A 15,934-nucleotide genomic window follows, 5' to 3' on the forward strand; every position below is an offset into this window, starting at 1 on the left:
TACAAGAAGCTATAGTCTAAAAGGGTATTTAAATTCAGTAGTTACATATGACTAGATGCTGTACAACAGGAACATAATAGCATCGCTGCTCAATAAAGTGACAGTGCTGGACTTCAACTTCAGGGAGATCCCTTTTCTACGATAACTGGGATATATTTGGGTGAAATATAAATCCCACATTATATTTTGGATATATTTTGGAGGGAAAACTCAAGACTATATCTGTACATAAATATTGTTAAATACTATATATGAACCGAAACTCCCCCTACAGCGCAAAGCTTAATAAGGAATAGACTCGCGACTAGCACTGCATGCTATCTAGAGGCTTGTGTCGGTGTTGAGCTTTGAGTGAGGTGCTATTGTGGCTGCATCGATCACTAGTAGGTCAAGTCACTGCACTCCACTAAACTAACCTATCCACCCTCTTCTCTTTGAACCTCATGGTTTCACAAAAACGCTGAAGTTGACCAGTTTAGGCCGAGGGATCTGTGGATAAAAGTCTCCATGTCGACTTTATCGTCAAATATATATGTCAGATATGTACAGAAATCCAGTCCCTTTCACTCTTAACTTAAAAACACCTTAGAATCAATATTGATATCCAAACATGTACAGTACAAAGTCATAAACACAATCCTATTGGTTCGCCCCTCAAGCAAATCATCTTCTTTCAGTCAGTTTAGCAGCTTATGCATTAACGGTTATGTCAATGATAATAAAGTTTTAGGTCATCCAAACCAGCGTCTTCAGTTCCCACCACAGGAGGCAGCAGCCGCTAACTGCTCAGGTGGTCGACGACCTCATCATTGGTTTCAATGTCGAACTCCTCAGACTTCCTCCCCAGCCAAAAATGGACTAACACAGCCTCCGTCCATCCTTTTCGCTTGTATTGCACCAAAGATTAAACGATAGAACTCCTACATTTTTCAAGACGATGATAAAACATCCTCCCGAGGATGTCGCGAGTGAGCAGATGGGAGAGAGAAACGTCCTCCGGGAAACGATTAGCGTGAGGACGAAGAAGAGGAGGACGAGGAGGAGGAGGAGCAGGAGGAAGCTGTTCATATGAGTTCGCGACACATGGGCAGGTTGACGAAGATGAAGACGTTGAACTCGATGAGGATGGAGAAACAGACGAAGACGGCGTAGGAGAGGAGGCAGAGGACGCCCAGTCGCTTGTCCAGCGTCCATTTGTTCAGGTGGACCCCCATTACCTGAGGGAAGACAGGAAGAGAAGAGAAGAGAAGGAGGAGAGGAGAGAGTGAATGGAGCGGCGCAGAAACAAAAGAGAACACTAGCGTTGAGGCTGGACACAGACTGAGACAGATTAAGACTAGTCCTGGACTAAATCACACTTTCAATAGAAAATCTCCATTGAAGATTAGTCTAGGATAAGGCTTAATGTGTCTGGGAAACCAGCAGATATGAGGAAGGTTACAGGTGTTCAAGCACCAGTACGTCTACAACCATCTTTAAACTTCTTTTCTAACAGTGTAAGATTTGAGCAAGCCGTCTCTGACTCGATCCCAGAGTTTAGCTCTGCTACCTAAGATGGGGTTGTTGGGCTTACCGTGAGAAACACAGAAGCCAGGAGTAGACCCACAGAGAAGATCAGTCCTCTGCTGTTCAGATGGATCTGAGGACACACACACACATACACACACACACTCAGAGAGGAAAGACATTGACCAAGCATCCATATCATATCCCTCTGCTACTCTAAGCCATCAAGTGGACTTCGCAGCATGCGCTGAGCCTGAAGCAATGTCCTGCATAGCCCAGTTAAATAATCTTGACCTCCGACCCCCGGCTGGCTATTCTATTTTAAACCTCTGCTTCGTAGGCAACAGCTCATTAGGAAAGGGCAGCAGTGGCCTCCATTGGATAACAATGGCTCGCCCAGGGCACAATACCGTTCTTGGCGCAAATCACGTGAAGCTAGCCTCAGACACACTCACCACAGAGCCGTAGTCGATACAGAGGGTCTGCAGCGCCCAGGGCAGGCCCAGTCCCACCAGGATATCAAACACATTACTGCCGATGGAGTTGGAGATGGCCATGTCTCCCAGACCTGGAGAGAGAGGCAAACAAATCACTATTACTGTACATCTATCCATCAGTGTATGTGTGTGTGTGTGTGTGTGTTTGTCTGTGTGTGTGTGTGTGTGTGTGTGTGTTTGTCTGTGTGTGTGTGTGTGTGTGTGTGTGTGTGTGTGTATGTATGTGTGTGTGTGTATATGTATGTGTGTGTGTGTGTGTGTGTGTGTGTGTGTGTGTGTCCCTACCTTGCCGTGCCACTATGAGACTGGCCATGCAGTCAGGAACGCTGGTGCCCGCTGCCAGGAACGTGATGCCCATGATGACATCAGGGATGCCAAGCGTATATCCAATCACAGTCACCTGGGAGAAAACCATACGCCTCATATAGATTATTGACAAAATGGCAACGGCCCTCCGACAACAACATCAACTTCATCCCCTCCACAGTTTCTCTACTGTAAATAAGTAAGTAATAAAATTAAAATAAATAAAAATAAAAGCATAGATTACTTTATCTTGCTAGGACTTATGGATAGATGATTTGCTTACTTAGACAAATGTATTTGTTGTAAGTCGCTTTGTATAAAGGCGTCTGCTAAATGCCAAACATTTTAATATAAACTACAGCCTATGTACAGCCTACAAGACAAAGGGCCAATCCCAATTCACCCCTACCCCTTCGTTTTGCGTTTGGCTTGATTTGCGCGTTCACGTTTAGGGGGAGGGCTGTCCCAATTCATATTTCATCGAGCCATGGCTTCATTTCGAGGGCTAACTATGACTTCGTTTCGAGCGATTCCAGGACCAGACTAGCTTCGAAGCCATAGGGGTACGCTACCCTTTGATTCCAGGATGCATTGCGAATCATCTACAGAAATCTTATGTCGCTCTATTCAATGCGGAAATGTCATTTTACTTTCTCTGTAATTACTTATTAATAAAGATTTTAAAAATTATGATAACCAGGGTTCGAGTTATGTGGGAGCCAATGGGAGCTGAGCTCCCATAGAGATGGTCTGAGGCTCTCTGAGCTCCCATGAAGGCAGTAAAATCAAAAATCTGTGGGGGTCGCTAATAATACATTACCACAACTATTATTTGATCAAAATGTCAATGTAATGAATATTATTTAATTTATATTATAAATATTGTAAAATAAACACGTTTTTCAAAAGAACTACGCGCACCATTAATCTCCTGTGAATGACAGTATGCCTTTTACTGCCTGCACTTCACCACCAAGACACCATGGGGCGCAGTAGAATATTGTGCAACAGCAAAAGGTTGATTAATCAGCTGTGCGGTAAACCGTTGGAACACACAGTGCACAGCTGATTAATCAATTAAACCAATAGAGTGAGACACCAGTTGCCTTTCAGGAAGTAGTGAGATTGTGCACCTAGCCTATTATTGAGAAGCAAACATTCATTCATTAGCTATACAGGAGTATATACATACAGTAGCTACCATGCCGCCCAAAAAAAGGCCACTGCTGCCGACCGGGTCATCAAGCCTAGAAAATGTCGGGTTTTTATCAAAGAAACCTGCTATGACACCTAACGTTAGCCCTGCTGCTACTACTGTTACTACTACTGCTGCTACTACTGAGGACTCTGCTACCTACTGAAAACAGACCACTCCGCCTACTGAAAACAGACCACTCAGCCTACTGAAAACAGACCACTCAGCCTACTGAAAACAGACCACTCAGCCTACTGAAAACAGACCACTCAGCCTACTGAAAACAGACCACTCAGCCTACTGAAAACAGACCACTTTGGTCTATCTTGTCTCCGTAAAGGTAAGGTGGCTTTTACTTTTTACTAACCTAGTGTACTAACCTAATGTATTTTTCGCTCCTTCTGTATAGCAAAAATAACAAAATTATTGGCCGAGATACATGTGTGACTATCGCTTTTATAGCTGTTGTTTCATGTGGGGCTGTTGATGTGGTGAAATGAGTAGCCTGCAGCTGTAGCGTCAGGATATGTTGGGATTTGAGGATGAGGATGATGTTTCTGTACCGGTACCGTTTTTAAAGTATCGATTTGTCACCGGTATCGAATAAAACCCAAACTGTACCCAACCCTAACTATATGTTTATATGCCAACTAATTAGCTAATTCATTTCTTTCATTTAGAGCTGAGGGGAGCAACAGAGAGACGGACAACAGGACAGCAACAGAGAGACAGACAACAGGACAGCAACAGAGAGACAGACAACAGGACAGTAACAGAGAGACAACGGGAGAGGAGAGCAATAGAGACAGAACTGAATGCACTGAACCTTTTTTTAATTCTTTGCATTATTAACACTGTTGTGTTATTGTGTTATTAAAGTGTTTAAGTGTTTTATGGTAAAGCATTATGAGTGGTGTGTGTGTGCAGGGTGCTCGTGAGTTGTATATTTTGGGGAGGGGGGAGGCTTGTGTATGGGGGCGGGGGGTCCTCACACAAAGGAGTAGCCTAGGGCCACTGACCACCTTAATCCGCTACTGCCTATAGCTAATTAAAAGTCCCATCGCTGTGTGGGCATGATTCGCGCGTGCATGAGAACATTTCGCACTGTTATTTTGGAGACCCCCACAGAGTTCAGCTTATAACTCGAACCCTGATGATAACCATCTTATTATCTTAGTTTAATGTCATTACAATGCATTATAGACCTTTTATTTATAACAAGCATAACCAAAAAATCGCTTTTATGTCGGTGCTGTGTCTAACGTTACAGTAACGCAACGCTGCATGACAGTCGAGCATTTCAATCATAAATCAATTATTACCAGTGGCGTTTGACAGCGGATGATGGTACACATATGTAAAGTTATCTGTCAAACGTTCGGCTGACTTGTACATGATGCGCATTTTTACCTATTTCCATGTAGCGGCACCCGCAATCTAATCTGAGCAGTTGTTATTATGTAATATTATTAATGGGTTGTATCATTCATTTAAATGCATTATAGACATTTTCTTTAACAAGCACAACAACAACAAAACGTTATTATGCCGATGTGCTGTGTGTCTAACGTTACAGGCTGCATGACAGTCGAGCATTTCAGAGATGTACAATCATAAATCAATTATTACCTGTGGCGTTTGACAGCGGATGATGGTACACATATGTAAAGTTATCTATCAAACATGAGTTTAATGTCATTACAATGCATTATAGACCTTTTCTTTATAACAAGCATAACAAAAAAATCGCTGTTATGCCTGATCACTTCCATTAGACTACTAAAGCAAGACACCGGAGCACTCATATCTGCGCGTTTGTCACAGGCTGACAGTCACCCTGGTGTTCCTCTGCCCCGGCAACTGACCCATAAAAATGTGCGCGATTAACATTTCAGAGATGTACAATCATGAAATAAATTGTGGTGTTTGACAGCGGGTGATGGTAGACATATTTAATGTAAAGTTATCTCTCTAAAGTTTTCTATCCACAGGCTGATATGTGCATGATAGGCGCGAATCCCCCCCCCCCCCCCCCCCCTTGGTGGTATAAATTGTATTGCGGCATACCAAAACAACTTGCAATCTAATCCGAGCAGTTGTTATTATGTAATATTATTGATGGACATGACATTTTTGATGGAGGGCAGTGAGCGGGAGACTCATCAAGGACATGTAGTTAATTAATGCAGTGGACAGCGGCTGTTTCTCCAGCGTTCCTGTCACTTCGGATTTCGGAACGTCATAAAATGAAATATGTAAGTCATGCATTTTTCCATGTTTCCCATTGATGGTATATGACACCGTAAATTTAACTAAAGTTCAGCCGCGAAGTTGTTGCACTGTTGTCCTAAATCAGTGCAGACTGGCAGGGTAGGAGCACATGTTTCATACAGGTTAGAGCGCCGTTATTCTGTCATGGTCTGACAATGAAACATTGTTCTTTTTTATTTGATGACTTGTTTGATCGATTGATAGCGTAAAAGTGAAGTTGTGAATGAGTCGCGAGCGTCAATGCTTTTCTACGATATTCCTGATGACGTATCAGTCTTGAAGGGTTGTCCCTCTTCCATGATTTCTCAGGTGTGTTAATATGTAATAAACACAGCTGAAGAAGGCATTGCGAGATGTGAGAATTCGCCGGCAACATAACGCGTCACCCGTACCGCGTCTATTTAAACCACTGTTGATGACGTAGCCGCCGTGAAGGGCCGTCCCAATTCATAGGGGTAGATTTCAAGGGGTATGGCTTGTGGCTCTGTTCGAAGGCCTTGGCTTAGAATCGAGTCACACTCGAAAACGAGCCATAGGGGTAGAAAAGGGAATCGGGATTGGCCAAAAGACTACAGTCCAAATGAAAGTTATCTTTAGTGAATGTTAGCTACCAGGATAGGTTAGCTAACGGTTAGTGACTGTGCATTGGCATTAGTATAGCTGCTAGCTGGTATTACTAGGTTCAGGCTTTGTTATGCTTCGCAGGAACCAAGTCTCTCTCTATAGTACAAAAAGAGACATATGATCATATAAATAGAAGTACAATGGACGTGTCCATTCAAATCAACATTCCATGGTGGGTGTAACGGCAGCCATCTTTTTAGGTGGACGTTGTACCATTATTAACAACCAACTCAACAGACATTGGAATGTCCATGCTATTTCTAGGTATTTGAAGCTATAACCATGGATAGATAACGGGTTAAATGAAAGCATCTCCTCACCATCCAGACCATGATGTAGGAGAAGCCTGCGATCCAGAGGGTTGAGATGATGAAGGAAACCATGAACCACTTCTCCCAGGGCCGCTTGGCACAGTTGGGCACGGTGAAGAACAGCAACAAGCACAGGGGCCAGCAGAATACCCACTTAATCTTCATACACACCCCCGCTGGAGGGAGAGAGGGGTGGGGGTAGGGAGGAAAAGAGAGGGAGGGTTAGGGATAGGGGGAGAGGGAGAGGGAGAAAGGGAGAGGTGGGGGAATGTGGGGAGTTAATGATGGAAAACAAAGAGATGAAAAGCGAGGGATATAGGGAGAAAGAGAACAAGTTTATGTAAATTAATACATTATACAAATAATGTAAGCAAACATTTTATGGAGGCTTGAAGGAGCTTTTGAAGAAGGGTTTGTCGAAAATCTGCAACCTCTGCAAAATTCATTCCAAACAACAACAACAACATCCTCCATATTAATAACCGAAATGGACTTTCCATAGTGTCGGACATTAGCTGTGGTTGTGCATGCACAAACAATTCAAAGAGGCAGCCACCAGATACAGAAAGGTGAAAATCAGTGAGTCCACTCCCCTAGAACCCCCTGGCCAAAACAACATGTTACATACAAACCGGGTAGGACACTTCATTTTAGAAAGCACTTTAGTGGGACCAAAACAACGTTTTGTAAATTAAATATTTTTTTTCAAGGGATCTCATTCCCTTATCACTACAAATTAAACGTAGTCATTGCAACCATTAGGCTTTCAGCAAGCTGGAATATTACATACTGGACCTTTAAATGATTATGATATCCTTCTTACCTGGTATTCTGTAAGGAACCAGAGGTCCTTCGTTCACATCTTCCTCCTCCTCTTCCTCGTCATTCTCGTTGTTCTCGTTATCCTCGTTCTCGTTCTCCGTCTCGTTCCCGGCTTCTACGTTCTGACCTCCGCACCTCCCGTTGAGCCCTCTCTCTGCCCCGCCCATCCCCCCATTCTCCAGGCCCCGCCTCTCTGGAACCCTGGCTGTGGACTCTGAGTCCCCGTTGGTGATCCTTGTCACCCGTGTTTCAGTGGTGTTGATCAGTCTCTGCCTCTGTCCATTCACAAACACAATCAGAATATTCAGTTCAAATACTCAAAGCTTTTTTTGTCCCATACAATTTACATAAGACAGCATAAGATGGGGTATCTCTTCGCTTGTGTGTGTGTGTGTGTGTGTGTGTGTGTGTTGATGCGTGTGTGTGCGTGCACGTGCATGCATGCATGTAAATGTGTGTGTGTGTGAACATACACAAGTGTGTGTGAGAGCGTGTATTTGCCTTACCTCATTGATGAGCATGCGTGAGGCCATGGTGAGGCGTGTTCGGGGAGAGAAGTGACTAGTGATCATGATCCTCATACCGGCCTCAGAGAAGGACAACTGGTGGGGGTAGGCCGACAGGAGCTCATCCACCATCAGCACAGATGGCTTACAGTGGAAGTTAGCTACAGACACAGACACAAAATGGCTGCTGTTTCACCTGAATCATCACCAGAACAGACAGCAGCGTACAGTGGAAGTTAGCTACAGACACAGACACAAAATGGCTGCCGTTTCACCTGAATCATCATCAGAACAGACAGCTGCTTACAGTGGAAGTTAGCTACGGACTCAGACACACACTTATCCACTATCACCACAGAGTTAATTAAGCATGTAGGAAGCTGATGGTGAGGGGAGGCGGTACCTTGCTTGAGTAGTACTGCCGTGGCGTCACAGGTGACGTTGTCCTCCAGGTCTGTGCTCCCCGTCAGTCCGTTAGCCAGGTTCACCGAGCCCTTCTTCCGCCGGTCGAAGTAGCGATGTGCTCTGCCGTTAAACCTTTCAAACGATGCGTAAAAAAAACACAAAACAAGTGCTGTGTACAGAAGGATCACTAAAGCTAAAAGGCTGCAGTGCTGAATGGCAACAGGATAATAATACACGGGCTAGTTGGGGTCAAAGGTGACCTGATGAGATTATCATCATACTCACTTCATGATTAGAATGTAAACCAAATACATCAGGATCAGGACTAGAGACTCCCACCTAGAATGAAAGTACCGTGAGAGTTAACTCAATATCTAGAGTTATTATACATGATTATGTATTGTCCATATGTACAGTACCTGTGCATATAATATATTATATATATATACTATATATGAATAATATATTATATCTGAAAGAGTTATTATATATCTGAAAGAGTTATTGTACATGATTATGCATTGTCTATATGCACAGCACCTTATATGTGTTTTAATGACACATACCAGCACACCTTCTCGTCATAGATGAACTGTGAAGAAAGAGAGAGAAAGGGAGAGAGTGAGGTTCAGGAAGGTGGGATCCAAACACCAGTAACATCTTCTATGACAGCATGTCGTTCGCCTGGGAGACTGGGTCGACGTAGAGACCTGCTGGTTAAGAGACGCGATCGAAACAGCCAGTGGGAGGCTGGTGAAGGTGAAGAAATCGGAGGACGGGCTGTTGTTTGATTCCGTTCCTCATTCTGTGCCATGCATCACAATTAGCCCGTCCTCCGATTTCGACCTCCATCAGCCTCCCCTGGTTGTTTTCGATGGCATCTCTCAACCAGCAGGGGGCGTACCCATTCCGTGACACAACCCAGGCAAAAAGGGCCAAGGCTACTGTACTTCTGAACCGATGATTTAGTGCAAACAGCTAACCAAGTGGCAGGAACACAAAATAACAGTATAATCTCCTGAGAATGACGCACAGTAGGCCGTGCTGTACAGTTAGATGGACTGTAAACTGTGGCGTGTGCGGTCATGCTTAAATCGTGTTTAAATCTCAACATGTACTCTCCAAAGATGGTCCTCTGACCTACATGATTGTCATATTGAACGCGTGAGTGAGCCCCCCGTATTATGATGTTAAAGTGCTCTCCAGTGCGTCAAAGTCAGTTCAGCTAATTTGGATGAGTGGTGTGTGTGTGTGTGTGTGTGGGCTGTGTGTGTGTGTGTGTGTGTGTGTGTGTGTGTGTGTGTGTGTGGGCTGTGTGTGTGTGTGTGTGTGTGTGTGTGTGTGTGTGTGTGTGTGTGTGGGCGTGTGTGTGAGTGTGTGTGTGTGTACCCATCTGTGTGTGCATCTGGGAAGGATTAACACACTGCTCCAGCTGATGCTCAATCCCCCTCTCTCTCTCTCTCTCTCTCTCTCTCTCTCTCTCTCTCTCTCTCTCTCTCTCTCTCTCTCTCTCTCTCTCTCTCTCTCTCTTTTTTCCTCTCTCTCCTCTGACTCTCTCTCTTTTTCTCTCTCTCTTTCCACTCTCTCTAGCCCTCTCTCGCTTCTCGCTGTCTCTCGCACACACATTGCAACCACACACACACACACACACACACACACACACACACAACCCCCCCCCCCACACACACACACACACACACACACACACAACACCACCCCCCCAACACACACACACACACACACACACACACACACACTCACACACACACACAGGGCAGCAAGACGGGCCAGAGCCGTGGTACATCTGTCCAACAGGCCTGATGGTAAACGTAATGACACATAATGATGCCTATTACCCCACCCGATACAGAACAGCAACACTGCTAACAACAAGTTGCAATGGGGAACATTGGTACGAATGAATAGCCCCTAAATAGGTCACATTTTAGGCTGATAGTTGAGATAGCGATGCTGGGAACAGAGTCTGTACAGGTGTTTGTTGGTAGCACTGATCGGGTCCCTTGATTGACACATCCCTGGTCCAATCCCCATGCTATTGAAGATCTAACATGCCACTATAACTACATTACTACTATAATGTGGCACTGTGGGTGTGCGGGTGTGCTTGTGTGTGTGCATGCGTGTGAGTGTGTGCGTGCGTGTGTGTGCGTATGTATGGAGGGTCACTTACTGCAATGAGGGCTGCAATAGAGAGTGTGTAGTATGCCGAATCTCTGAGCAGTGTCCAATGCGAGAGCTTCACAGCCTGCAGACAGACAGACAGACAGACAGACAGACAGACAGACAGACAGACAGACAGACAGAGAGATACAGTGCATCAGTAATAATACGGTATATTACACAACACTGTAGTATTCAGTACTACTCTCATAGTAGCACTCTGTGTTGCTTGAGGAAACAGTAGTCATCTTTATGCGATTGAATGAGTTCAAACCAAGGTCATGGCCATTAGCTTGAGGGTCAGTGATGCATACAGATAACGATTACAGTTATACTGTATATGTATTTATTTTTAGCATACCCATATGCATATAAGTGCTCTTGAGTTGACCGTATAGTTCACATTATTGGTAAAAGACAAGCGGTCGCTAGCAGGCATACTTGAAAAGGTGTTGGCGTAGTCATTGATTTTTGCATACGCATAGCATTAGCATGTCAGCTACGCCTCCTCCCACACCGTACTTCATATTCTACTACAATTCCAAGAAACACACAGAGACAAATATACAGATTTAAAGGGAGAGTTCAGGGTTTTTTATGCTCAGACCTCATTTTCATGTACACGACTAAGAAAAATGAAAAAAAAATAACCCATTTGGAACACGGTCTCATAACCTTTCCATTCTCAAAGTCACGACGGTCGCACTTCAAGGATACGAGTCATAACACATTAGTGATTCATCTAGGGAAGACGATAAATGGGTGGGTTCATGCGTATGATGCCTATGGCGAAATCTGTGAGGAACTGGAAAGTAGACACGGGAAGCATGGGTGAGCTCCTCTGTCCTCTACGAGTTTGCGAAACAAACTCAGCCTTTTTTTTCCGCGGCTCTGGCCGTTGGTCGAAAACGCAGCGAAAAAAACAAAGGTGAAAGGAGGTAACCCTGGGAGTATTACGATGATTTTAATACACTGCTCCGCTGATGATGCTCCGCTCTCTGTGTGTCTGTCTCTTTCTCTCTCTGTCTTTCGCTCTCTCTCTCTCTCTCTCCCTCTTCTTGCATAATACACATGCTGCGATCAAATCACTTCTTTTTGCGGTGAGCTTATCCTCTGTCGCTCATCTTGCTGCCAGCTCTATCCTGTCAAGTCAGATGCCGTCAGGGACACACTACTGGCTGGGTTTGGCCTTAAGAGTTGCTGACAAGGCAAAGTGATCAGTTCCAAAGGATTAAAACAAAGAAGAGCCCCCATACAGTAGCCCTATACACTGAAGAAATCCTCGCCTTCAAATCATTAGACTTGTCTATTGACTATTATACCGCATATGTACATCAGGGGAGGCTGGTTGAGGTTCGAAATCATTCCTAGTACCGTTCCATGCATTACATGGAATGAGTCCATCCTCCGATTTCTACCTCCACCAGCCTCCCCTGATGTCTACAGTATGTTTATGTCGGTGCATATCAACAAGTATACAGTGTACGGTTGTGCATATGTAAAGTAGTAGTAGTAGTAGTAGTAGTAGTAGTAGTTAGTAGTTAGTAGTAGTAGTAGTTAGTAGTAGTAGTAGTAGTAGTAGTAGTAGTAGTAGTAGTAGTAGTAGTAGTAGTAGTAGTAGTAGTAGTAGTACTAGTAGTAGTAATAGTAGTAGTAGTAGTAGTAGTAGTAGTAGTAGTTAGTAGTAGTTGTTGTTAGTAGTAGTAGTTACAGTAGTAGTAGTAGTAGTTAGTAGTAGTAGGAGTTAGTAGCAGTAGGAGTAGTAGTAGTAATAGTAGTACTGTATTTACTATATAAGGATGTACTACAAGCACTTTGAGCTGCAACGTTTGCAGGAAAAGCGCTATACAAATAAAGTTATTATTATTATTATTATTATTATTATTACAAGGCAGAGAATCCAGTGCGGAGGATGAGTGACTAATTACCTGGCCAGCGAAGATCCCACACACACCGATGATACAGAGGATGTTGAACACTGCTGACCCCACGATGGTACCCACGCCGACGTCACCTTTGGTGATGAACACACCTGCAGAGAGAAGACACACACACGCACGCGCACGCACGCACGCACGCGCGCACGCACGCACACACACACACACACACACACAATATGACACACCATGACACAGCACTCTCTCCTTTCAGGACAGTCATAGGCCTCACGCTACAACTAATCTGTATCTCTGTAAAGCGACCTTGGGTCTCCTGAAAGGCACTACATGCATTTAAGTTAATTATTATTATTATTGCTGGATTGACAGTGACATCAAACAACTGTCACGACTGTCACCAATGACATGTCAACAGCCCAGGAGGACCTCTTAAGATATTCTTGTGCGTCTGAATAATGAAAAGTATGTGCAGTGCAGTACTTCAAGTGTCATTAGAGTGCTGTCTATTACAGTAAAGCTCGTAAGCTATTTGTGTCTGGGTGTTTCATCAATGGTTATGTAACATACTGTGTGTGTGTGTGTGTGTGTGTGTGTGTGTGTGTGTGTGTGTGTGTGTGTTTGTGTGTGTGTGTTACCTATGACAGATGTGAAGAGTTCAGGGGCGGAGCTGCCAGCTGCCATAAAGGTAGCGCCTGCCACGTCCTCACTGAGTTGGAGACGCTAGAGACAGAGAGAAAAAGAGGAGGAAGAGAGAGGGAGAGAGAGAGAGAGAGAGAGACAGAGAGAGAGAGACCCAGAGAGAGAGAGAGATGGAGAAAGATGGAGAGAGACAGAGACAGAGAGAGAGAGATAGAGAGACAGAGACAGAGACAGAGAGAGACAGAGAGAGAGAGAGAGAGAGATAGAGAGACAGAGACAGAGAGAGAGAGAGATAGAGAGACAGAGACAGAGACAGAGAGAGACAGAGAGAGAGAGAGAGAGAGAGAGACAGAGACAGAGACAGAGAGAGACAGAGAGAGAGAGAGAGAGAGAGAGAGACAGAGAGAGAGAGAGAGAGAGAGATAGAGAGACAGAGACAGAGACAGAGAGAGACAGAGAGAGAGAGAGAGAGAGAGAGAGAGAGGGAGAGGGAGAGAGAGAGAGAGAGAGAGAGGAAGAGAGAAAGGGGAGGGGGGTTTTTATCATCATCTTCATCATCAACACACTTCATCCACAGTATATACAGTCATGGACAAACATTGGCATCCCTGCACTTCTGTCAGATCATGCACCACTTATCCCAGAAAATTGCAAATACTGTACTTTGGTATTCACATGTTTATTTGCATTGGAGCAACACAAAAAAGCAGAGAAAAAAAGCCAAATGTGATCTCATTCTACACAGAACTCCAAAATGGACTGGACAAAATGCTAACTTCATTTTCTTTTTCAATAACTGAAATCTAGCGCTTCCTGTAACCATGCATGAGTTACGTACACATCTCTACTGGAATTTTGGACTTTTGCCAACTGCTCCAGGTTGCTCACATTTGAAGGGTGCCTTCTTGAGATGGCGCCACATGGATTTAGATCTGGACTCATTGCTGGCCACATCAGAACTCTCCAACACTTTGTCTTAAACCATTTCTGAGTGCTTTTTGTAGTATGCTTTGGGTCATTGTCGTGCTGGATGACCCATGACCTCTCTGACGGAGACCCAGCTTTCTGACACTGGGCCCTACATTGCGCCCCAAAATTATTTGGTAGTCTTCAGATTTTTCATTAGGATTTCATGACGCCATGCACACAGTCAAGGTATCCTGTGCCAGAAGCAGCAAAGCAACCACAAAACATCTGTGAACCTCCACCATGTTTGACTGTGGGGACCGTGTACTTTTCTTTGAAGGTCTCATTTCGCTTTCTGTAAACAGTACAATGATGTGCTTTACCAAAAAGCCTCTATTTTGGTCTGATCTGTCCACAGGACGTTCTCCCAGAATGATTTTGGCTTCCCCAGGTACGTTTTGGCAAACTCCAGTCTGGCTTTTTTATGTCTGTGTGTCAACAGTGGGGTCCTCCTGGGTCTCCTACAATAGCATCCCATTTTCAGATTGCGACGGATAGTGCGAGCTGACACTGTTATACCCTGTGTCTGCAGGTCAGCTTGAATTCGTTTGGAAGTTGATTGAGTTTTTTTTTTTATCCACCATTGGAACAATCCTTTGTTGCAATCTTTTTATCAATGTTTCTCTTCCATCCACATCCAGGGAGGTTAGCTACAGTGCCATGGGCACTGAACTTTTTTTGATGACATTGCACACAGTGGACACAGGAACATTAAGATCTCTGGAGATGGACTTGTAGTCTTGAGATTGTCCATGCCACAATTGTGTTTCTCAAATCCTCAGACAATTCTTTGCACTTCTTTCTTTCTTTCTTTCTTTTCTGGTACACACACACACACACACAACACAAAGCTTGAGTCAACTTTTCTCCATTTTAACTGGTTGCAAGTGTGATTTCTATATTGCCAGCAACTGTAATTTGCCACAGGTAAATACAAATTAAAGGAGCATTACATGCTTGAAATACAATTATATCTTACAATCTTGTGCCAATAATTGTAGGCCTATATTTTTTTCATATCAGTTTTTTGGTGTTGTTCCAATGCAAACAAAATAAATAAACATGTGCATTTAATTGTTTTTGTAATTGCAACAATGTTCTGGAAGAAATGGTGCATTATCTGACAGAAGTGCAGGGGTGCTAATATTGTTGTCCATGACTGTACATACACTGTACTATGACTTCACCTGAACCTGAACAACGGACAATCCAACATGTCCATCAGAAGGATCAGAGACCATGTCCCTAATATGCGGTAGTATCCCTGAACTCCTACCACCCTCCAACAGACACTGAAAGATGACCAATAACACACAAACACACACACACACACACACACACATTCTGTTGTCTGCGTCTTTGTTGACATGCATACAGTACCTCACATATCTTCTCCAGGGAGGGGACGAAGTAGTCGTCACAGACCAAGGCTAGGGCAATGAACATATACATGGCCTGGAACAGAGGACAGAGACATCAGAGGAATCAGAGGGGTTTCAGCCAGGTGGATTTAATCACCATTTGAATTTCATCAGACGCATGCATTGCATTTATACACACACACATACACACAGGCACGCAGCCACACACGAGCACACAACCATGCACACACATACACATCCACAGGCACGCAGCCACACACGAGCACACAAACACACACACACACACACACAGGCACGCAGCCACACACAAACACACAACCACACACACACAATCACACACACACACACACACACACACACACACACACAAAAGCACAAACACACACATACACAGCCATGTACGAGCACACCACCACACACACACA

The 15,934-nt window shown here is 44.2% G+C and overlaps 1 protein-coding gene across 1 annotated transcript in view; it reads right to left on the reverse strand.

Moving 5' to 3' along the window:
• Positions 1-1,064: 1,064 nt before the first annotated feature.
• LOC308176053 (sodium/potassium/calcium exchanger 3-like) overlaps positions 1,065-15,934 on the reverse strand; it is a gene marked incomplete at both ends in the record, with an annotated part of 42,350 nt that continues 27,480 nt past the window's right edge. Inside the window, 14 exons of the mRNA XM_080550649.1 lie at positions 1,065-1,217; positions 1,574-1,639; positions 1,962-2,074; positions 2,289-2,403; positions 6,720-6,886; positions 7,534-7,807; positions 8,039-8,199; positions 8,442-8,575; positions 8,729-8,782; positions 9,010-9,035; positions 10,635-10,709; positions 12,553-12,656; positions 13,158-13,242; positions 15,508-15,582. Of these exons, the coding sequence (XP_080406775.1) occupies positions 1,065-1,217; positions 1,574-1,639; positions 1,962-2,074; positions 2,289-2,403; positions 6,720-6,886; positions 7,534-7,807; positions 8,039-8,199; positions 8,442-8,575; positions 8,729-8,782; positions 9,010-9,035; positions 10,635-10,709; positions 12,553-12,656; positions 13,158-13,242; positions 15,508-15,582 (1,602 nt within the window). The remainder of the gene's footprint in view (positions 1,218-1,573; positions 1,640-1,961; positions 2,075-2,288; positions 2,404-6,719; positions 6,887-7,533; positions 7,808-8,038; positions 8,200-8,441; positions 8,576-8,728; positions 8,783-9,009; positions 9,036-10,634; positions 10,710-12,552; positions 12,657-13,157; positions 13,243-15,507; positions 15,583-15,934) is intronic.

This window comes from Nansenia antarctica (genome assembly GCF_963989245.1).
Source record: "Nansenia antarctica genome assembly, chromosome: 2".
Taxonomy (NCBI): Eukaryota; Metazoa; Chordata; class Actinopteri; order Argentiniformes; family Microstomatidae; genus Nansenia; species Nansenia antarctica.